Source organism: Bombina bombina, chromosome 11 (assembly GCF_027579735.1).
Source record: "Bombina bombina isolate aBomBom1 chromosome 11, aBomBom1.pri, whole genome shotgun sequence".
Lineage (NCBI taxonomy): Eukaryota > Metazoa > Chordata > Amphibia > Anura > Bombinatoridae > Bombina > Bombina bombina.
The window spans coordinates 199504733-199527364 of record NC_069509.1 but is presented as its reverse complement, the minus strand read 5'-3'; the positions used below and the strand labels follow the sequence as shown (position 1 = coordinate 199527364).

General features: G+C 46.9%; 1 protein-coding gene across 1 annotated transcript; it reads right to left on the bottom strand.

The window, feature by feature from the left end:
• Positions 1 to 17631: 17631 nt before the first annotated feature.
• Positions 17632 to 20226, bottom strand: LOC128641766 (putative uncharacterized protein DDB_G0286901). Its single transcript, XM_053694287.1, has one exon. It carries the CDS (start codon positions 20224 to 20226, stop codon positions 17632 to 17634), a length of 2595 nt encoding a protein of 864 aa, XP_053550262.1.
• Positions 20227 to 22632: the final 2406 nt, after the last annotated feature.

Genomic DNA, 22632 nt, shown 5'->3' with positions numbered 1-22632 from the left:
CAGTGAGAGGTAAATGTGGGTCCAACATAAGGAGGGAGACCATCTGCCACCAAATAGCAACTTTATTTACTATCATCGAGAACATTATGGTTTTAACCCAGAGATTTTCAGCAATTAAAGATTTCTGTGTGTCTTCTTATTAATGGCTTTCAGATACAGTGAGCTTAATGTTCATTGAAGCACAGATTCGAAAACAAGTTGTTCTGACAATGTAACTGGTGTTAGAGTGGATCTGTAAATATATATTTTTTGTAAGGCATTTGGTACTATCCTGTATATCAATAGAGTGCTGTCTTAATCTGGACTAGTTAGATGGGGTAGAAAATGTTAAATATCCTGCTGTTGTGCCTCAGGGGTTAGTCTTTGGTTAACTCATATCCATAAGAGTATATTGGTCGTGAGCTTCAGAGGAAGGTTTGTCTGATTGCAGATGGTGCAAAGATTTGTGATTCAGGTGATGTTCCGGGAGGGGAGGATCAAATGAGTAGTGATGTTTAAAAATAAATAAAATGGAGGATAAAACAAATAAGTGAGACTTGACATTTAATACCTTGAGTGTAAAATCATTTAGGTTGCAAAAATCCAACGGCTGATTATAAACACAATATTTTACTGTCTGTAACAAAACAAACAGGTTTTTGGAATTATTTCAGATGAGAAATTTGAAAAAAAAAACATTGGTACAAAAAGTAAGGTCAGTAGGTGCTGGGTGTATAGGAAGAGGTATTAGCAGCAGGTAAGGTCAGTAGGTGCTGGGTGTATAGGAAGAGGTATTAGCAGCAGGTAAGGTCAGTAGGTGCTGGGTGTATAGGAAGAGGTATTAGCAGCAGGTAAGGTCAGTAGGTGCTGGGTCTATAGGAAGAGGTATTAGCAGCAGGTAAGGTCAGTAGGTGCTAGGTGTATAGGAAGAGGTATTAGCAGCAGGTAAGGTCAGTAGGTGCTGGGTGTATAGGAAGAGGTATTAGCAGCAGGTAAGGTCAGTAGGTGCTGGGTGTATAGGAAGAGGTATTAGCAGCAGGTGAGGTCAGTAGGTGCTGGGTGTATAGGAAGAGGTATTAGCAGCAGGTAAGGTCCGTAGGTGCTGGGTGTACAGGAAGAGGTATTAGCAGCAGGTGAGGTCAGTAGGTGCTGGGTGTACAGGAAGAGGTATTAGCAGCAGGTAAGGTCCGTAGGTGCTGGGTGTATAGGAAGAGGTATTAGCAGCAGGTAAGGTCAGTAGGTGCTGGGTGTATAGGAAGAGGTATTAGCAGCAGGTAAGGTCAGTAGGTGCTGGGTGTATAGGAAGAGGTATTAGCAGCAGGTAAGGTCAGTAGGTGCTGGGTGTATAGGAAGAGGTATTAGCAGCAGGTAAGGTCAGTAGGTGCTGGGTGTATAGGAAGAGGTATTAGCAGCAGGTGAGGTCAGTAGGTGCTGGGTGTATAGGAAGAGGTATTAGCAGCAGGTAAGGTCAGTAGGTGCTGGGTGTATAGGAAGAGGTATTAGCAGCAGGTAAGGTCAGTAGGTGCTGGGTGTATAGGAAGAGGTATTAGCAGCAGGTAAGGTCAGTAGGTGCTGGGTGTATAGGAAGAGGTATTAGCAGCAGGTGAGGTCAGTAGGTGCTGGGTGTATAGGAAGAGGTATTAGCAGCAGGTAAGGTCCGTAGGTGCTGGGTGTACAGGAAGAGGTATTAGCAGCAGGTGAGGTCAGTAGGTGCTGGGTGTACAGGAAGAGGTATTAGCAGCAGGTAAGGTCCGTAAGTGCTGGGTGTATAGGAAGAGGTATTAGCAGCAGGTAAGGTCAGTATGTGCTGGGTGTATAGGAAGAGGTATTAGCAGCGGGTTAGGTCAGTAGGTGCTGGGTGTATAGGAAGAGGTATTAGCAGCAGGTAAGGTCAGTAAGTGCTGGGTGTATAGGAAGAGGTACTAGCAGCAGGTAAGGTCAGTAGGTGCTGGGTGTATAGGAAGAGGTACTAGCAGCAGGTAAGGTCAGTAGGTGCTGTGTGTATAGGAAGAGGTATTAGCAGCAGGTAAGGTCAGTAGGTGCTGGGTGTATAGGAAGAGGTATTAGCAGCAGATAAGGTCAGTAGGTGCTGGGTGTATAGGAAGAGGTATTAGCAGCAGGTAAGGTCAGTAGGTGCTGGTGTATAGGAAGAGGTATTAGCAGCAGGTAAGGTCAGTAGGTGCTAGGTGTATAGGAAGAGGTATTAGAAGCAGGTAAGGTCAGTAGGTGCTGGGTGTATAGAAAGAGGTATCAGCAGCAGGTGAGGTCAGTAGGTGCTGGGGGTATAGGAAGAGGTATTAGCAGCAGGTAAGGTCAGTAGGTGCTGGGTGTATAGGAAGAGGTATTAGGCAGCTGGTAAGGTCAGTAGGTGCTGGGTGTATAGGAAGAGGTATTAGCAGCAGGTAAGGTCAGTAGGTGCTGGGTGTATAGGAAGAGGTATTAGCAGCAGGTAAGGTCAGTAGGTGCTGGGTGTATAGGAAGAGGTATTAGCAGCAGGTAAGGTCAGTAGGTGCTGGGTGTATAGGAAGAGGTATTAGCAGCAGGTAAGGTCAGTAGGTGCTGGGTGTATAGGAAGAGGTATTAGCAGCAGGTAAGGTCAGTAGGTGCTGGGTGTATAGGAAGAGGTATTAGCAGCAGGTAAGGTCAGTAGGTGCTGGGTGTATAGGAAGAGGTATTAGCAGCAGGTAAGGTCAGTAGGTGCTGGGTGTATAGGAAGAGGTATTAGCAGCAGGTAAGGTCAGTAGGTGCTAGGTGTATAGGAAGAGGTATTAGCAGCAGGTAAGGTCAGTAGGTGCTGGGTGTATAGGAAGAGGTATTAGCAGCAGGTAAGGTCAGTAGGTGCTGGGTGTATAGGAAGAGGTATTAGCAGCAGGTAACGTCAGTAGGTGCTGGGTGTATAGGAAGAGGTATTAGCAGCAGGTAAGGTCAGTAGGTGCTGGGTGTATAGGAAGAGGTATTAGCAGCAGGTAAGGTCAGTAGGTGCTGGGTGTATAGGAAGAGGTATTAGCAGCAGGTAAGGTCAGTAGGTGCTGGGTGTATAGGAAGAGGTATTAGCAGCAGGTAAGGTCAGTAGGTGCTGGGTGTATAGGAAGAGTTATTAGCAGCAGGTAAGGTCAGTAGGTGCTGGGTGTATAGGAAGAGGTATTAGCAGTAGGTAAGGTCAGTATGTGCTGGGTGTATAGGAAGAGGTATTAGCAGCACGTAAGGTCAGTAAGTGCTGGGTGTATAGGAAGAGGTATTAGCTGCAGGTAAGGTCAGTAAGTGCTGGGTGTATAGGAAGAGGTATTAGCAGCAGGTAAGGTTAGTAGGTGCTGGGTGTATAGGAAGAGGTATTAGCAGCAGGTAAGGTCAGTAGGTGCTGGATGTATAGGAAGAGGTATTAGCAGCAGGTAAGGTCAGTAGGTGCTGGGTGTATAGGAAGAGGTATTAGCAGCAGGTAAGGTCAGTAGGTGCTGGGTGTATAGGAAGATTTAATAGCAGCAGGTAAGGTCAGTAGGTGCTGGGTGTATAGGAAGAGGTATTAGCAGCAGGTAAGGTCAGTAGGTGCTGGGTGTATAGGAAGAGGCATTAGCAGTAGGTAAGGTCAGTAGGTGCTGGGTGTATAGGAAGAGGTATTAGCAGCAGGTAAGGTAAGTAGGTGCTGGGTGTATAGGAAGAGGTATTAGCAGCACGTAAGGTCAGTAAGGTGCTGGGTGTATAGGAAGAGGTATTAGCAGCAGGTAAGGTCAGTACGTGCTGGGTGTATAGGAAGAGTTATTAGCAGCAGGTAAGGTCAGTAGGTGCTGGGTGTATAGGAAGAGGTATTAGCAGCAGGTAAGGTCAGTAGGCGCTGGGTGTATAGGAAGAGGTATTAGCAGCAGGTAAGGTCAGTAGGTGCTGGGTGTATAGGAAGAGGTATTAGCAGCAGGTAAGGTCAGTAGGTGCTGTTGTATAGGAAGAGAAATTAGCAGCAGGTAAGGTCAGTAGGTGCTGGGTGTATAGGAAGAGGTATTAGCAGCAGGTAAGGTCAGTAGGTGCTGGGTGTATAGGAAGAGGTATTAGCAGCAGGTAAGGTCAGTAGGTGCTGGGTGTATAGGAAGAGGTATTAGCAGCAGGTAAGGTCAGTAGGTGCTGGGTGTATAGGAAGAGGTATTAGCAGCAGGTAAGGTCAGTAGGTGCTGGGTGTATAGGAAGAGGTATTAACAGCAGGTAAGGTCAGTAGGTGCTGGGTGTATAGGAAGAGGTATTAACAGCAGGTAAGGTCAGTAGGTGCTGGGTGTATAGGAAGAGGTATTAGCAGCAGGTAAGGTCAGTAGGTGCTGGGTGTATAGGAAGAGGTATTAGCAGCAGGTAAGGTCAGTAAGTGCTGGGTGTATAGGAAGAGGTATTAGCAGCAGGTAAGGTCAGTAAGTGCTGGGTGTATAGGAAGAGGTATTAGCAGCAGGTGAGGTCAGTAGGTGCTGGGTGTATAGGAAGAGGTATTAGCAGTAGGTGCTGGGTGTATAGGAAGAGGTATTAGCAGCAGGTAATGTCAGTAGGTGCTGGGTGTATAGGAAGAGGTATTAGCAGCAGGTAAGGTCAGTAGGTGCTGGGTGTATAGGAAGAGTTATTAGCAGCAGGTAAGGTCAGTAGGTGCTGGGTGTATAGGAAGAGGTATTAGCAGCAGGTAAGGTCAGTAGGTGCTGGGTGTATAGGAAGAGGTATTAGCAGCAGGTAAGGTCAGTAGGTGCTGGGTGTATAGGAAGAGGTAATAGCAGCAGGTAAGGTCAGTAGGTGTTGGGTGTATAGGAAGAGGTATTAGCAGCAGGTAAGGTCAGTAGGTGCTGGGTGTATAGGGAGAGGTATTAGCAGCAGGTAAGGTCAGTAGGTGCTGGGTGTATAGGAAGAGGTATTAGCAGTAGGTAAGGTCAGTAGGTGCTGGGTGTATAGGAAGAGGTATTAGCAGCAGGTAAGGTCAGTAGGTGCTGGGTGTATAGGAAGAGGTATTAGTAGCAGGTAAGGTCAGTAGGTGCTGGGTGTATAGGAAGAGGTATTAGCAGCAGGTAAGGTCAGTAGGTGCTGTGTGTATAGGAAGAGGTAATAGCAGCAGGTAAGGTCAGTAGGTGCTGTGTGTATAGGAAGAGGTATTAGCAGCAGGTAAGGTCAGTAGGTGCTGGGTGTATAGGAAGAGGTATTAGCAGCAGGTAAGGTCAGTAGGTGCTGGGTGTATAGGAAGAGGTATTAGCAGCAGGTAAGGTCAGTAGGTGCTGGGTGTATATGAAGAGGTATTAGCAGTAGGTAAGGTCAGTAGGTGCTGGGTGTATAGGAAGAGGTATTAGCAGCAGGTAAGGTCAGTAGGTGCTGGGTGTATAGGAAGAGGTATTAGCAGCAGGTAAGGTCAGTAGGTGCTGGGTGTATAGGAAGAGGTATTAGCAGTAGGTAAGGTCAGTAGGTGCTGGGTGTATAGGAAGAGGTATTAGCAGCAGGTAAGGTCAGTAGGTGCTGGGTGTATAGGAAGAGGTATTAGCAGCAGGTAAGGTCAGTAGGTGCTGGGTGTATAGGAAGAGGTATTAGCAGCAGGTAAGGTCAGTAGGTGCTGGGTGTATAGGAAGAGGTACTAGCAGCAGGTAAGGTCAGTAGGTGCTGGGTGTATAGGAAGAGATATTAGCAGCAGGTAAGGTCAGTAGGTGCTGGGTGTATAGGAAGAGATATTAGCAGCAGGTAAGGTCAGTAGGTGCTGGGTGTATAGGAAGAGATATTAGCAGCAGGTAAGGTCAGTAGGTGCTGGGTGTATAGGAAGAGTTATTAGCAGCAGGTAAGATCAGTAGGTGCTGGGTGTATAGGAAGAGGTAATAGCAGCAGGTAAGGTCAGTAGGTGCTGGGTGTATAGGAAGAGGTATTAGCAGTAGGTAAGGTCAGTATGTGCTGGGTGTATAGGAAGAGGTATTAGCAGCACGTAAGGTCAGTAAGTGCTGGGTGTATAGGAAGAGGTATTAGCTGCAGGTAAGGTCAGTAAGTGCTGGGTGTATAGGAAGAGGTATTAGCAGCAGGTAAGGTCAGTAGGTGCTGGGTGTATAGGAAGAGTTATTAGCAGCAGGTAAGGTTAGTAGGTGCTGGGTGTATAGGAAGAGGTATTAGCAGCAGGTAAGGTCAGTAGGTGCTGGATGTATAGGAAGAGGTATTAGCAGCAGGTAAGGTCAGTAGGTGCTGGGTGTATAGGAAGAGATATTAGCAGCAGGTAAGGTCAGTAGGTGCTGGGTGTATAGGAAGAGATATTAGCAGCAGGTAAGGTCAGTAGATGCTGGGTGTATAAGAAGAGGTATTAGCAGCAGATAAGGTCAGTAGGTGCTGGGTGTATAGGAAGAGTTATTATGAGCAGGTAAGGTCAGTAGGTGCTGGGTGTATAGGAAGATTTAATAGCAGCAGGTAAGGTCAGTAGGTGCTGGGTGTATAGGAAGAGGTATTAGCAGCAGGTAAAGTCAGTAGGTGCTGGGTGTATAGGAAGAGGTATTAGCAGCAGGTAAGGTCAGTAGGTGCTGGGTGTATAGGAAGAGGTATCAGCAGCAGGTGAGGTCAGTAGGTGCTGAGTGTATAGGAAGAGTTATTAGCAGCAGGTAAGGTCAGTAGGTGCTGGGGGTATAGGAAGAGGTATTAGCAGCAGGTAAGGTCAGTAGGTGCTGGGTATATAGGAAGAGATATTAGCAGCAGGTAAGGTCAGTAGGTGCTGGGTGTATAGGAAGAGGTATTAGCAGCAGGTAAGGTCAGTAGGTGTTGGGTGTATAGGAAGAGGTATTAGCAGCAGGTAAGGTCAGTAGGTGTTGGGTGTATAGGAAGAGGTATTAGCAGCAGGTAAGGTCAGTAGGTGCTGGGTGTATAGGGAGAGGTATTAGCAGCAGGTAAGGTCAGTAGGTGCTGGGTGTATAGGAAGAGGTATCAGCAGCAGGTAAGGTCAGTAGGTGCTGGGTGTATAGGAAGAGATATTAGCAGCAGGTAAGGTCAGTAGGTGCTGGGTGTATAGGAAGAGGTATCAGCAGCAGGTAAGGTCAGTAGGTGCTGGGTGTATAGGAAGAGGTATCAGCAGCAGGTAAGGTCAGTAGGTGCTGGGTGTATAGGAAGAGGTATCAGCAGCAGGTAAGGTCAGTAGGTGCTGGGTGTATAGGAAGAGGTATCAGCAGCAGGTAAGGTCAGTAGGTGCTGGGTGTATAGGAAGAGGTATCAGCAGCAGGTAAGGTCAGTAGGTGCTGGGTGTATAGGAAGAGGTATTAGCAGCAGGTAAGGTCAGTAGGTGCTGAGTGTATAGGAAGAGGTATTAGCAGTAGGTAAGGTTAGTATGTGCTGGGTGTATAGGAAGAGGTATTAGCAGCACGTAAGGTCAGTAAGTGCTGGGTGTATAGGAAGAGGTATTAGCTGCAGGTAAGGTCAGTAAGGTGCTGGGTGTATAGGAAGAGGTATTAGCAGCAGGTGAGGTCAGTAGGTGCTGGGTGTATAGGAAGAGGTATTAGCAGCAGGTAAGGTCAGTAGCTGCTGTGTGTATAGGAAGAGGTATTAGCAGCAGGTAAGGTCAGTAGGTGCTGTGTGTATAGGAAGAGGTATTAGCAGCAGGTAAGGTCAGTAGGTGCTGAGTGTATAGGAAGAGGTATTAGCAGCAGGTATGGTCAGTATGTGCTGGGTGTATAGGAAGAGGTATTAGCAGCAGGTAAGGTCAGTAGGTGCTGGGTGTATAGGAAGAGGTATTAGCAGCAGGTAAGGTCAGTACGTGCTGGGTGTATAGGAAGAGGTATTAGCAGCAGGTAAGGTCAGTAGGTGCTGGGTGTATAGGAAGAGGTATTAGCAGCAGGTAAGGTCAGTAGGTGCTGGGTGTATAGGAAGAGGTATTAGCAGCAGGTAAGGTCAGTAGGCGCTGGGTGTATAGGAAGAGGTATTAGCATCAGGTAAGGTCAGTAGGTGCTGGGTGTATAGGAAGAGGTATTAGCAGCAGGTAAGGTCAGTAGGTGCTGGGTGTATAGGAAGAGGTATCAGCAGCAGGTAGGGTCAGTAGGTGCTGGGTGTATAGGAAGAGGTATTAGCAGTAGGTAAGGTCAGTAGGTGCTGGGTGTATAGGAAGAGGTATTAGCAGCAGGTAAGGTCAGTAGGTGCTGAGTGTATAGGAAGAGGTATTAGCAGCAGGTATGGTCAGTATGTGCTGGGTGTATAGGAAGAGGTATTAGCAGCAGTTAAGGTCAGTAGGTGCTGGGTGTATAGGAAGAGGTATTAGCAGCAGGTAAGGTCAGTATGTGCTGGGTGTATAGGAAGAGGTAATAGCAGCAGATAAGGTCAGTAGGTGCTGGGTGTATAGGAAGAGGTATTAGCAGCAGGTAAGGTCAGTAGGTGCTGGGTGTATAGGGAGAGGTATTAGCAGCAGGTAAGGTCAGTAGGTGCTGGGTCTATAGGAAGAAGTATTAGCAGCAGGTAAGGTCGGTAGATGATGGGTGTATAGGAAGAGATATTAGCAGCAGGTAAGGTCAGTAGTTGCTGGGTGTATAGGAAGAGGTATTAGCAGCAGGTAAGGTCAGTAGGTGCTAGGTGTATAGGAAGAGGTATTAGCAGCAGGTAAGGTCAGTAGGTGCTGGGTGTATAGGAAGAGATATTAGCAGTAGGTAAGGTCAGTAGGTGCTGGGTGTATAGGAAGAGATATTAGCAGCAGGTAAGGTCAGTAGTTGCTGGGTGTATAGGAAGAGGTATTAGCAGCAGGTGAAGTCAGTAGGTGCTGGGTGTATAGGAAGAGATATTAGCAGTAGGTAAGGTCAGTAGGTGCTGGGTGTATAGGAAGAGATATTAGCAGCAGGTAAGGTCAGTAAGGTGCTGGGTGTATAGGGAGAGGTATTAGCAGCAGGTAAGGTCAGTAGGTGCTGGGTGTATAGGAAGAGATATTAGCAGTAGGTAAGGTCAGTAGGTGCTGGGTGTATAGGAAGAGGTATTAGCAGCAGGTAAGGTCAGTAGGTGCTGAGTGTATAGGAAGAGGTATTAGCAGCAGGTAAGGTCAGTAGGTGCTGGGTGTATAGGAAGAGGTATTAGCAGTAGGTGCTGGGTGTATAGGGAGAGGTATTAGGAGCAGGTAAGGTCAGTAGGTGCTGGGTGTTTAGGAAGAGGTATTAGCAGTAGGTGCTGGGTGTATAGGAAGAGATATTAGCAGCAGGTAAGGTCAGTAGGTGCTGGGTGTATAGGAAGAGGTATTAGCAATAGGTAAGGTCAGTAGGTGCTGGGTGTATAGGAAGAGTTATTAGCTGCAGGTAAGGTCAGTAGGTGCTGGGTGTATAGGAAGAGGTATTAGCAGTAGGTAAGGTCAGTAGGTGCTGGGTGTATAGGAAGAGGTATTAGCTGCAGGTATGGTCAGTAGGTGCTGGGTGTATAGGAAGAGTTATTAGCTGCAGGTATGGTCAGTAGGTGCTGGATGTATAGGAAGAGGTATTAGCAGCAGATAAGGTCAGTAGGTGCTGGGTGTATAGGAAGATTTAATAGCAGCAGGTAAGGTCAGTAGGTGCTGGGTGTATAGGAAGAGGTATTAGCAGCAGGTAAGGTCAGTAGGTGCTGGGTGTATAGGAAGAGGTATTAGCAGTAGGTAAGGTCAGTAGGTGCTGGGTGTATAGGAAGAGGTATTAGCAGCAGGTAAGGTCAGTAGGTGCTGGGTGTATAGGAAGGAGGTATTAGCAGCAGGTAAGGTCAGTAGGTGCTGGGTATATAGGAAGAGGTATTAGCAGCAGGTAAGGTCAGTAGGTGCTGGGTGTATAGGAAGAGGTATTAGCAATAGGTAAGGTCAGTAGGTGCTGGGTGTATAGGAAGAGGTATTAGCAGCAGGTAAGGTCAGTAGGTGCTGGGTGTATAGGAAGAGGTATTAGCAGCAGCTAAGGTCAGTAGGTGCTGGGTGTATAGGAAGAGGTATTAGCAGCAGCTAAGGTCAGTAGGTGCTGGGTGTATAGGAAGAGGTATTAGCAGCAGGTAAGGTCAGTAGGTGCTGGGTGTATAGGAAGAGATATTAGCAGCAGGTAAGGTCATTAGGTGCTGGGTGTATAGGAAGAGGTGTTAGCAGCAGGTAAGGTCAATAGGTGCTGGGTGTATATGTATTAGCAGTAGGTAAGGTCAGTAGGGACTGGGTGTATAGGAAGAGGTATTAGCAGCAGGTAAGGTCAGTAGGTGCTGGGTGCATAGGAAGAGGTAGTAGCAGCAGGTAAGGTCAGTAGGTGCCGGGTGTATAGGAAGATGTATTAGCAGCAGGTAAGGTCAGTAGGTGCTGGGTGTATAGGAAGAGGTATTAGCAGCAGGTAAGGTCAGTAGGTGCTGGGTGTATAGGAAGAGGTATTAGCAGCAGGTAAGGTCAGTAGGTGCTGGGTGTATAGGAAGAGGTATTAGCAGCAGGTAAGGTCAGTAGGTGCTGGGGGTATAGGAAGAGGTATTAGCAGCAGGTAAGGTCAGTAGGTGCTGGGGGTATAGGAAGAGGTATTAGCAGCAGGTAAAGTCAGTAGGTGCTGGGTGTATAGGAAGAGGTATTAGCAGCAGGTAAGGTCAGTAGGTGCTGGGTGTATAGGAAGAGGTATTAGCAGCAGGTAAGGTCAGTAGATGCTGGGTGTATAGGAAGAGGCATTAGCAGCAGGTAAGGTCAGTACTGTGCTGGGTGTATAGGAAGAGGTATTAGCAGTAGGTAAGGTCAGTAGGGACTGGGTGTATAGGAAGAGATATTAGCAGCAAGTAAGGTCAGTAGGTGTTGGGTGTATAGGAAGAGGTATTAGCAGCAGGTAAGGTCAGTAGGTGCTGGGTGTATAGGAAGAGGTATTAGCTGCAGGTAAGGTCAGTAGGTGCTGGGTGTATAGGAAGAGGTATTAGCAGCAGGTAAGGTCAGTAGGTGCTGGGTGTATAGGAAGAGGTATTAGCAGTAGGTAAGGTCAGTAGGTGCTGGGTGTATAGGAAGAGTTATTAGCTGCAGGTAAGGTCAGTAGGTGCTGGGTGTATAGGAAGAGGTATTAGCAGTAGGTAAGGTCAGTAGGTGCTGGGTGTATAGGAAGAGTTATTAGCTGCAGGTAAGGTCAGTAGGCGCTGGGTGTATAGGAAGAGGTATTAGCAGCAGGTAAGGTCAGTAGGCGCTGGGTGTATAGGAAGAGTTATTAGCTGCAGGTAAGGTCAGTAGGCGCTGGGTGTATAGGAAGAGGTATTAGCAGCAGGTAAGGTCAGTAGGTGCTGGGTGTATAGGAAGAGGTATTAGCAGCAGGTAAGGTCAGTAGGTGCTGGGTGTATAGGAAGAGTTATTAGCTGCAGGTAAGGTCAGTAGGCGCTGTGTGTATAGGAAGAGGTATTAGCAGCAGGTAAGGTCAGTAGGCGCTGTGTGTATATTAAGAGGTATTAGCAGCAGGTAAGGTCAGTAGGTGCTGGGTGTATAGGAAGAGGTATTAGCAGCAGGTAAGGTCAGTAGGCGATGGGTGTATAGGAAGAGTTATTAGCTGCAGGTAAGGTCAGTAGGCGCTGGGTGTATAGGAAGAGGTATTAGCAGCAGGTAAGGTCAGTAGGCGCTGGGTGTATAGGAAGAGGTATTAGCAGCAGGTAAGGTCAGTAGGCGCTGGGTGTATAGGAAGAGGTATTAGCAGCAGGTAAGGTCAGTAGGTGCTGTGTGTATAGGAAGAGGTATTAGCAGCAGGTAAGGTCAGTAGGTGCTGGGTGTATAGGAAGAGGTATTAGCAGCAGGTGAGGTCAGTAGGTGCTGGGTGTATAGGAAGAGGTATTAGCAGCAGGTAAGGTCAGTAGGTGCTGTGAGTATAGGAAGAGGTACTAGCAGCAGGTAAGGTCAGTAGGTGCTGGGTGTATAGGAAGAGGTATTAGCAGCAGGTAAGGTCAGTAGGTGCTGGGTGTATAGGAAGAGGTATTAGCAGTAGGTAAGGTCAGTAGGTGCTGGGTGTATAGGATGAGGTATTAGCAGCAGGTAAGGTCAGTAGGTGCTGGGTGTATAGGAAGAGGTATTAGCAGCAGGTAAGGTCATTAGGTGCTGGGTGTATAGGAAGAGGTATTAGCAGCAGGTAAGGTCAGTAGGTGCTGGGTGTATAGGAAGAGATATTAGCAGCAGGTAAGGTCAGTAGGTGCTGGGTGTATAGGAAAAGAGGTATTAGCAGCAGATAAGGTCAGTAGGTGCTGGGTGTATAGGAAAAGAGGTATTAGCAGCAGATAAGGTCAGTAGGTGCTGGGTGTATAGGAAGAGGTATTAGCAGCAGGTAAGGTCAGTAGGTGCTGGGTGTATAGGAAGAGGTATTAGCAGCAGGTAAGGTCAGTAGGTGCTGGGTGTATAGGAAGAGGTATTAGCAGCAGGTAAGGTCAGTAGGTGCTGGGTGTATAGGAAGAGGTATTAGCAGCAGGTAAGGTCAGTAGGTGCTGGGTGTATAGGAAGAAGTATTAGCAGCAGGTAAGGTCAGTAGGTGCTGGGTGTATAGGAAGAGGTATTAGCAGCAGGTAAGGTCAGTAGGTGCTGGGTGTATAGGAAGAGGAATTAGCAGCAGGTAAGGTCAGTAGGTGCTGGGTGTATAGGAAGAGGTATTAGCAGCAGGTAAGGTCAGTAGGCGCTGGGTGTATAGGAAGAGGTATTAGCAGCAGGTAAGGTCAGTAGGTGCTGGGTGTATAGGAGAGGTATTAGCAGCAGGTAAGGTCAGTAGGCGCTGGGTGTATAGGAAGAGGTATTAGCAGCAGGTAAGGTCAGTAGGCGCTGGGTGTATAGTAAGAGGTATTAGCAGCAGGTAAGGTCAGTAGGTGCTGGGTGTATAGGAAGAGGTATTAGCAGCAGGTAAGGTCAGTAGGTGCTGGGTGTATAGGAAGAGGTATTAGCAGCAGGTAAGGTCAGTAGGTGCTGGGTGTATAGGAAGAGGTATTAGCAGCAGGTAAGGTCAGTAGGTGCTGGGTGTATAGGAAGAGGTATTAGCAGCAGGTAAGGTCAGTAGGTGCTGGGTGTATAGGAAGAGGTATTAGCAGCAGGTAAGGTCAGTAGGTGCTGGGTGTATAGGAAGAGGTATTAGCAGCAGGTAAGGTCAGTAGGTGCTGGGTGTATAGGAAGAGGTATTAGCAGCAGGTAAGGTCAGTAGGTGCTGGGTGTATAGGAAGAGGTATTAGCAGCAGGTAAGGTCAGTAGGTGCTGGGTGTATAGGAAGAGGTATTAGCAGCAGGTAAGGTCAGTAGGTGCTGGGTGTATAGGAAGAGGTATTAGCAGCAGGTAAGGTCAGTAGGTGCTGGGTGTATAGGAAGAGGTATTAGCAGCAGGTAAGGTCAGTAGGTGCTGGGTGTATAGGAAGAGGTATTAGCAGCAGGTAAGGTCAGTAGGAGCTGGGTGTATAGGAAGAGGTATTAGCAGCAGGTAAGGTCAGTAGGTGCTGGGTGTATAGGAAGAGGTATTAGCAGCAGGTAAGGTCAGTAGGTGCTGGGTGTATAGGCAGAGGTATTAGCAGCAGGTAAGGTCAGTAGGTGCTGGGTGTATAGGAAGAGGTATTAGCAGCAGGTAAGGTCAGTAGGTGCTGGGTGTATAGGAAGAGGTATTAGCAGCAGGTAAGGTCAGTAGGTGCTGGGTGTATAGGAAGAGGTATTAGCAGCAGGTAAGGTCAGTAGGTGCTGGGTGTATAGGAAGAGGTATTAGCAGCAGGTAAGGTCAGTAGGTGCTGGGTGTATAGGAAGAGGTATTAGCAGCAGGTAAGGTCAGTAGGTGCTGGGTGTATAGGAAGAGGTATTAGCAGCAGGTAAGGTCAGTAGGTGCTGGGTGTATAGGAAGAGGTATTAGCAGCAGGTAAGGTCAGTAGGTGCTGGGTGTATAGGAAGAGGTATTAGCAGCAGGTAAGGTCAGTAGGTGCTGGGTGTATAGGAAGAGGTATTAGCAGCAGGTAAGGTCAGTAGGTGCTGGGTGTATAGGAAGAGGTATTAGCAGCAGGTAAGGTCAGTAGGTGCTGGGTGTATAGGAAGAGGTATTAGCAGCAGGTAAGGTCAGTAGGTGCTGGGTGTATAGGAAGAGGTATTAGCAGCAGGTAAGGTCAGTAGGTGCTGGGTGTATAGGAAGAGGTATTAGCAGCAGGTAAGGTCAGTAGGTGCTGGGTGTATAGGAAGAGGTATTAGCAGCAGGTAAGGTCAGTAGGTGCTGGGTGTATAGGAAGAGGTATTAGCAGCAGGTAAGGTCAGTAGGTGCTGGGTGTATAGGAAGAGGTATTAGCAGCAGGTAAGGTCAGTACGTGCTAGGTGTATAGGAAGAGGTATTAGCAGCAGGTAAGGTCAGTAGGTGCTGGGTGTATAGGAAGAGGTATTAGCAGCAGGTAAGGTCAGTAGGTGCTGGGTGTATAGGAAGAGGTATTAGCAGCAGGTAAGGTCAGTAGGTTCTGGGTGTATAGGGAGAGGTATTAGCAGCAGGTAAGGTCAGTAGGTGCTGGGTGTATAGGAAGAGGTATTAGCAGCAGGTAAGGTCAGTACGTGCTAGGTGTATAGGAAGAGGTATTAGCAGCAGGTAAGGTCAGTACGTGCTAGGTGTATAGGAAGAGGTATTAGCAGCAGGTAAGGTCAGTAGGTACTGGGTGTATAGGAAGAGGTATTAGCAGCAGGTAAGGTCAGTAGGTGCTGGGTGTATAGGAAGAGGTATTAGCAGCAGGTAAGGTCAGTAGGTGTTGGGTGTATAGGGAGAGGTATTAGCAGCAGGTAAGGTCAGTAGGTGCTGGGTGTATAGGAAGAGGTATTAGTCAGCAGGTAAGGTCAGTAGGTGCTGGGTGTATAGGAAGAGGTATTAGCAGCAGGTAAGGTCAGTAGGTGCTGGGTGTATAGGAAGAGGTATTAGCAGCAGGTAAGGTCAGTAGGTACTGGGTGTATAGGAAGAGGTATTAGCAGCAGGTAAGGTCAGTAGGTGCTGGGTGTATAGGAAGAGGTATTAGCAGCAGGTAAGGTCAGTAGGTGCTGGGTGTATAGGAAGAGGTATTAGCAGCAGGTAAGGTCAGTAGGTGCTGGGTGTATAGGAAGAGGTATTAGCAGCAGGTAAGGTCAGTAGGTGCTGGGTGTATAGGGAGAGGTATTAGCAGCAGGTAAGGTCAGTAAGTGCTGGGTGTATAGGAAGAGGTATTGGCAGCAGGTAAGGTCAGTAGGTGCTGGGTGTATAGGAAGAGATATTAGCAGCAGGTAAGGTCAGTAGGTGCTGGGTGTATAGGAAGAGGCATTAGCAGCAGGTAAGGTCAGTACTGTGCTGGGTGTATAGGAAGAGGTATTAGCAGCAGGTAAGGTCAGTAGGTGCTGGGTGTATAGGAAGAGGTATTAGCAGTAGGTAAGGTCAGTAGTTTGCTGGGTGTATAGGAAGAGGTATTAGCAGCAGGTAAGGTCAGTAGTTTGCTGGGTGTATAGGAAGAGGTATTAGCAGCAGGTAAGGTCAGTAGGTGCTGGGTGTATAGGAAGAGGTATTAGCATCAGGTAAGGTCAGTAGGTGCTGGGTGTATAGGAAGAGGTATTAGCAGCAGGTAAGGTCAGTAGGTGCTGGGTGTATAGGAAGAGGTATTAGCAGCAGGTAAGGTCAGTAGGTGCTGGGTGTATAGGAAGAGATATTAGCAGCAGCTAAGGTCAGTAGGTGCTGGGTGTATAGGAAGAGGTATTAGCAGTAGGTAAGGTCAGTAGGTGCTGGGTGTATAGGAAGAGGTACTAGCAGCAGGTAAGGTCAGTAGGTGCTGGGTGTATAGGAAGAGGTATTAGCAGCAGGTAAGATCAGTAGCTGCTGGGTGTATAGGAAGAGTTATTAGCAGCAGGTAAGGTCAGTAGGCGCTGGGTGTATAGGAAGAGGTATTAGCAGCAGGTAAGGTCAGTAGGCGCTGGGTGTATAGGAAGAGGTATTAGCAGCAGGTAAGGTCAGTAGGTGCTGGGTGTATAGGAAGAGGTATTAGCAGCAGGTAAGGTCAGTAGGTGCTGGGTGTATAGGAAGAGGTATTAGCAGCAGGTAAGGTCAGTAGGTGCTGGGGGTATAGGAAGAGATATTAGCAGCAGGTAAGGTCAGTAGGTGCTGGGTGTATAGGAAGAGGAATTAGCAGCAGGTAAGGTCAGTAGGTGCTGGGTGTATAGGAAGAGGTATTAGCAGCAGGTAAGGTCAGTAGGTGCTGGGTGTATAGGAAGAGGTATTAGCAGCAGGTAAGGTCAGTAAGGTGCTGGGTGTATAGGAAGAGGTATTAGCAGCAGGTAAGGTCAGTAGGTGCTGGGGGTATAGGAAGAGATATTAGCAGCAGGTAAGGTCAGTAGGTGCTGGGTGTATAGGAAGAGGAATTAGCAGCAGGTAAGGTCAGTAGGTGCTGGGTGTATAGGAAGAGGTATTAGCAGCAGGTAAGGTCAGTAGGTGCTGGGTGTATAGGAAGAGATATTAGCAGCAGGTAAGGTCAGTAGGTGCTGGGTGTATAAGAAGAGGTATTAGCAGCAGGTAAGGTCAGTAGGTGCTGGGTGTATAGGAAGAGGTACTAGCAGCAGGTAAGGTCAGTAGGTGCTGGGTGTATAGGAAGAGGTATTAGCAGTAGGTAAGGTCAGTAGATGCTGTGTGTATAGGAAGAGTTATTAGCAGCAGGTAAGGTCAGTAGGCGCTGGGTGTATAGGAAGAGGTATTAGCAGCAGGTAAGGTCAGTAGGCGCTGGGTGTATAGGAAGAGGTATTAGCAGCAGGTAAGGTCAGTAGGTGCTGGGTGTATAGGAAGAGGTATTAGCAGCAGGTAAGGTCAGTAGGTGCTGGGTGTATAGGAAGAGGTATTAGCAGCAGGTAAGGTCAGTAGGTGCTGGGTGTATAGGAAGAGATATTAGCAGCAGGTAAGGTCAGTAGGTGCTGGGTGTATAGGAAGAGGAATTAGCAGCAGGTAAGGTCAGTAGGTGCTGGGTGTATAGGAAGAGGTATTAGCAGCAGGTAAGGTCAGTAGGTGCTGGGTGTATAGGAAGAGGTATTAGCAGCAGGTAAGGTCAGTAAGTGCTGGGTGTATAGGAAGAGGTATTAGCAGCAGGTAAGGTCAGTAGGTGCTGGGTGTATAGGAAGAGATATTAGCAGCAGGTAAGGTCAGTAGGTGCTGGGTGTATAGGAAGAGGTATTAGCAGCAGGTAAGGTCAGTAGGTGCTGGGTGTATAGGAAGAGGTATTAGCAGCAGGTAAGGTCAGTAGGTGCTGGGTGTATAAGAAGAGGTATTAGCAGCAGGTAAGGTCTGTAGGTGCTGGGTGTATAGGTAGAGGTATTAGCAGCGTTTTTTTAGTGATATTAAAAGGATACTGAACACAAATTTTGTCTTTCACGATTTAGACAGAGCAGCAATTTTCTAATTCACTCTTGCAATTTTTTTCTTCATTCTCTTGGTATCTTTATTTTAAAAAGCAGGAATGTAAGCTCATGAGCTGGCCCCTCTTTGGTTCAGCACCAGGAAGTAGCACTTGCTAATTGGGGGATAAACATAGCCACCAATCAGCAAGCACTATCCATGGTGCTGAACCACAAATGGGCCTGCTCCTAAGCTTACATTCCTGCTATTTCAAATAAAGATACCAAGAGAAGGAAGACAAATTGATAATAGGAGTACATTGGAAAGTTGCTTAAGATTGCTGCTCTATCGGAATCATGAAAACAAACATTTGGGTTTAGTGTCCCTTTAATTAGATCTTTTCTATCTGATTTACTGTGACCTTAGTGTTTGACAGAAGATTCCTCTAACAGCCCTTTCCCTCAAATTTAGTGGTTTTGTACATTTACCTTGCCCAAGAGGAATATTGTTTTGCCATTTCTTGTGTGTGCACTCTGGGCATTGAGTGACCCATTTCTTGTGTGTGCACTCTGGGCATTGAGTGACCCATTATTTCTTGTGTGTGCACTCTGGGCATTGAGTGACCCATTTCTTGTGTGTGCACTCTGGGCATTGAGTGACCCATTACTTGTGTGTGCACTCTGGGCATTGAGTGACCCATTTCTTGTGTGTGCACTCTGGGCATTGAGTGACCCATTTCTTGTGTGTGCACTCTGGGCATTGAGTGACCCATTACTTGTGTGTGCACTCTGGGCATTGAGTGACCCATTTCTTGTGTGTGCACTCTGGGCATTGAGTGACCCATTTCTTGTGTGTGCACTCTGGGCATTGAGTGACCCATTACTTGTGTGTGCACTCTGGGCATTGAGTGACCCATTACTTGTGTGTGCACTCTGGGCATTGAGTGACCCATTACTTGTATGTGCACTCTGGGCATTGAGTGACCCATTATTTCTTGTGTGTGCACTCTGGGCATTGAGTGACCCATTATTTCTTGTGTGTGCACTCTGGGCATTGAGTGACCCATTATTTCTTGTGTGTGCACTCTGGGCATTGAGTGACCCATTTCTTGTGTGTGCACTCTGGGCATTGAGTGACCCATTATTTCTTGTGTGTGCACTCTGGGCATTGAGTGACCCATTTCTTGTGTGTGCACTCTGGGCATTGAGTGACCCATTTCTTGTGTGTGCACTCTGGGCATTGAGTGACCCATTATTTCTTGTGTGTGCACTCTGGGCATTGAGTGACCCATTTCTTGTGTGTGCACTCTGGGCATTGAGTGACCCATTATTACTTGTGTGTACACTCTGGGCATTGAGTGACCCATTATTTCTTGTGTGTGCACTCTGGGCATTGAGTGACCCATTATTTCTTGTGTGTGCACTCTGGGCATTGAGTGACCCATTATTTCTTGTGTGTGCACTCTGGGCATTGAGTGACCCATTATTACTTGTGTGTGCACTCTGGGCATTGAGTGACCCATTTCTTGTGTGTGCACTCTGGGCATTGAGTGACCCATTATTTCTTGTGTGTGCACTCTGGGCATTGAGTGACCCATTATTTCTTGTGTGTGCACTCTGGGCATTGAGTGACCCATTATTTCTTGTGTGTGCACTCTGGGCATTGAGTGACCCATTATTTCTTGTGTGTGCACTCTGGGCATTGAGTGACCCATTTCTTGTGTGTGCACTCTGGGCATTGAGTGACCCATTTCTTGTGTGTGCACTCTGGGCATTGAGTGACCCATTTCTTGTGTGTGCACTCTGGGCATTGAGTGACCCATTACTTGTGTGTGCACTCTGGGCATTGAGTGACCCATTTCTTGTGTGTGCACTCTGGGCATTGAGTGACCCATTACTTGTGTGTGCACTCTGGGCATTGAGTGACCCATTTCTTGTGTGTGCACTCTGGGCATTGAGTGACCCATTTCTTGTGTGTGCAGTCTGGGCATTGAGTGACCCATTTCTTGTGTGTGCACTCTGGGCATTGAGTGACCCATTACTTGTGTGTGCACTCTGGGCATTGAGTGACCCATTTCTTGTGTGTGCACTCTGGGCATTGAGTGACCCATTTCTTGTGTGTGCACTCTGGGCATTGAGTGACCCATTTCTTGTGTGTGCACTCTGGGCATTGAGTGACCCATTTCTTGTGTGTGCACTCTGGGCATTGAGTGACCCATTTCTTGTGTGTGCACTCTGGGCATTGAGTGACCCATTTCTTGTGTGTGCACTCTGGGCATTGAGTGACCCATTTCTTGTGTGTACACTCTGGGCATTGAGTGACCCATTTCTTGTGTGTGCACTCTGGGCATTGAGTGACCCATTACTTGTGTGTGCACTCTGGGCATTGAGTGACCCATTACTTGTGTGTGCACTCTGGGCATTGAGTGACCCATTATTTCTTGTGTGTGCACTCTGGGCATTGAGTGACCCATTTCTTGTGTGTGCACTCTGGGCATTGAGTGACCCATTTCTTGTGTGTGCACTCTGGGCATTGAGTGACCCATTTCTTGTGTGTGCACTCTGGGCATTGAGTGACCCATTTCTTGTGTGTGCACTCTGGGCATTGAGTGACCCATTACTTGTGTGTGCACTCTGGGCATTGAGTGACCCATTTCTTGTGTGTGCACTCTGGGCATTGAGTGACCCATTTCTTGTGTGTGCACTCTGGGCATTGAGTGACCCATTTCTTGTGTGTACACTCTGGGCATTGAGTGACCCATTTCTTGTGTGTACACTCTGGGCATTGAGTGACCCATTATTTCTTGTGTGTGCACTCTGGGCATTGAGTGACCCATTATTTCTTGTGTGTGCACTCTGGGCATTGAGTGACCCATTATTTCTTGTGTGTGCACTCTGGGCATTGAGTGACCCATTACTTGTGTGTGCACTCTGGGCATTGAGTGACCCATTTCTTGTGTGTGCACTCTGGGCATTGAGTGACCCATTATTTCTTGTGTGTGCACTCTGGGCATTGAGTGACCCATTATTTCTTGTGTGTGCACTCTGGGCATTGTGACCCATTATTTCTTGTGTGTGCACTCTGGGCATTGAGTGACCCATTACTTGTGTGTGCACTCTGGGCATTGAGTGACCCATTTCTTGTGTGTGCACTCTGGGCATTGAGTGACCCATTTCTTGTGTGTGCACTCTGGGCATTGAGTGACCCATTTCTTGTGTGTGCACTCTGGGCATTGAGTGACCCATTTCTTGTGTGTGCACTCTGGGCATTGAGTGACCCATTTCTTGTGTGTGCACTCTGGGCATTGAGTGACCCATTTCTTGTGTGTGCACTCTGGGCATTGAGTGACCCATTTCTTGTGTGTGCACTCTGGGCATTGAGTGACCCATTTCTTGTGTGTGCACTCTGGGCATTGAGTGACCCATTACTATATGTGGGCTCTGTAGATTTTTACTGCTGTGATTATTGCTATAATGAAAGGGTTAGATCCAGGAAATCTATTGCTGCATTCAAATGGTTAAATGTGAATTTTTTAGATTGTAATGATTTTTATTTGTGTTATTAGCCAGATTATAATATCATCTGTATAACAATGATAAAAGGATTATTCTCTACACTGAACTTGTAGAGATTTGCAGATACTATTGATATATATTCCGGCATTTGATCAAGGACAGCAGCGCTACGCGTTTCGTTTATTTAGTGCCATTGTCTATGTTAATACTGTTGTATTATCAGAACCCACAACCTAGGTTCTCAACCTGTGGGGCTTTCACAAGGGCTACTCCAAGTATTGCCTTTTATTATTGCTAAAGTAAATATATGACACAAAGTTGTCTCTCATTTCTAAGCTCTGGCACTGCTTACTGGGCAGATTGTATTTCCCTGATCCATTGATTCGCCACAAATGAGTAAAACCTAAGATTCTGGCTTATTAGTGACATATGAGGACTGGAGAAGAGCTTCACTGACAAGTGTCACAGTAAAATGAGCAGATAAACGGTGTATGAAATGATTCTTCCCTTATCATCCACTAACGTGCCTGTAAGTTTATTTTCTTCTTGTTTAATGTCAGAGGCACCGTAAAGAGCCACTAACGTGCCTGTAACAGTTTATTTTCCTCTTGTTTAATGTCAGAGGCACCGTAAAGAGCCACTAACGTGCCTGTAAGTTTATTTTCCTCTTGTTTAATGTCAGAGGCACCGTAAAGAGCCACTAACGTGCCTGTAAGTTTATTTTCCTCTTGTTTAATGTCAGAGGCACCGTAAAGAGCCACTAACGTGCCTGTAAGAGTTTATTTTCCTCTTGTTTAATGTCAGAGGCACCGTAAAGAGCCACTAACGTGCCTGTAAGAGTTTATTTTCCTCTTGTTTAATGTCAGAGGCACCGTAAAGAGCCACTAACGTGCCTGTAAGTTTAAAACAAAGAAAATAATGTCAGAGGCACCGTAAAGAGCCACTAACGTGCCTGTAAGTTTATTTTCTTTGTTTTAATGTCAGAGGCACCGTAAAGTGCCACTAACGTGCCTGTAAGAGTTTATTTTCCTCTTGTTTAATGTCAGAGGCACCGTAAAGAGCCACTAACGTGCCTGTAAGAGTTTATTTTCCTCTTGTTTAATGTCAGAGGCACCGTAAAGAGCCACTAACGTGCCTGTAACAGTTTATTTTCCTCTTGTTTAATGCCAGAGGCACCGTAAAGAACCACTAACGTGCCTGTAAGAGTTTATTTTCCTCTTGTTTAATGTCAGAGGCACCGTAAAGAGCCACTAACGTGCCTGTAAGTTTATTTTCCTCTTGTTTAATGTCAGAGGCACCGTAAAGAGCCACTAACGTGCCTGTAAGTTTATTTTCTTCTTGTTTAATGTCAGAGGCACCGTAAAGAGCCACTAACGTGCCTGTAAGTTTATTTTCTTCTTGTTTAATGTCAGAGGCACCGTAAAGAGCCACTAACGTGCCTGTAAGAGTTTATTTTCCTCTTGTTTAATGTCAGAGGCACCGTAAAGAGCCACTAACATGCCTGTAAGTTTATTTTCTTTGTTTTAATGTCAGAGGCACCGTAAAGAACCACTAACGTGCCTGTAACAGTTTATTTTCCTCTTGTTTAATGTCAGAGGCACCGTAAAGAACCACTAACGTGCCTGTAAGAGTTTATTTTCTTCTTGTTTAATGTCAGAGGCACCGTAAAGAGCCACTAACGTGCCTGTAAGAGTTTATTTTCCTCTTGTTTAATGTCAGAGGCACCGTAAAGAGCCACTAACGTGCCTGTAAGAGTTTATTTTCTTCTTGTTTAATGTCAGAGGCACCGTAAAGAGCCACTAACGTGCCTGTAAGTTTATTTTCCTCTTGTTTAATGCCAGAGGCACCGTAAAGAACCACTAACGTGCCTGTAAGAGTTTATTTTCCTCTTGTTTAATGTCAGAGGCACCGTAAAGAGCCACTAACGTGCCTGTAAGAGTTTATTTTCTTCTT

Bases quoted from the DNA above. Each gene is read 5' to 3' on its own strand.
- LOC128641766 (XM_053694287.1), bottom strand. From the start codon at position 20,226: ATGGGTCACAATGCCCAGAGTGCACACACAAGAAATAATGGGTCACTC.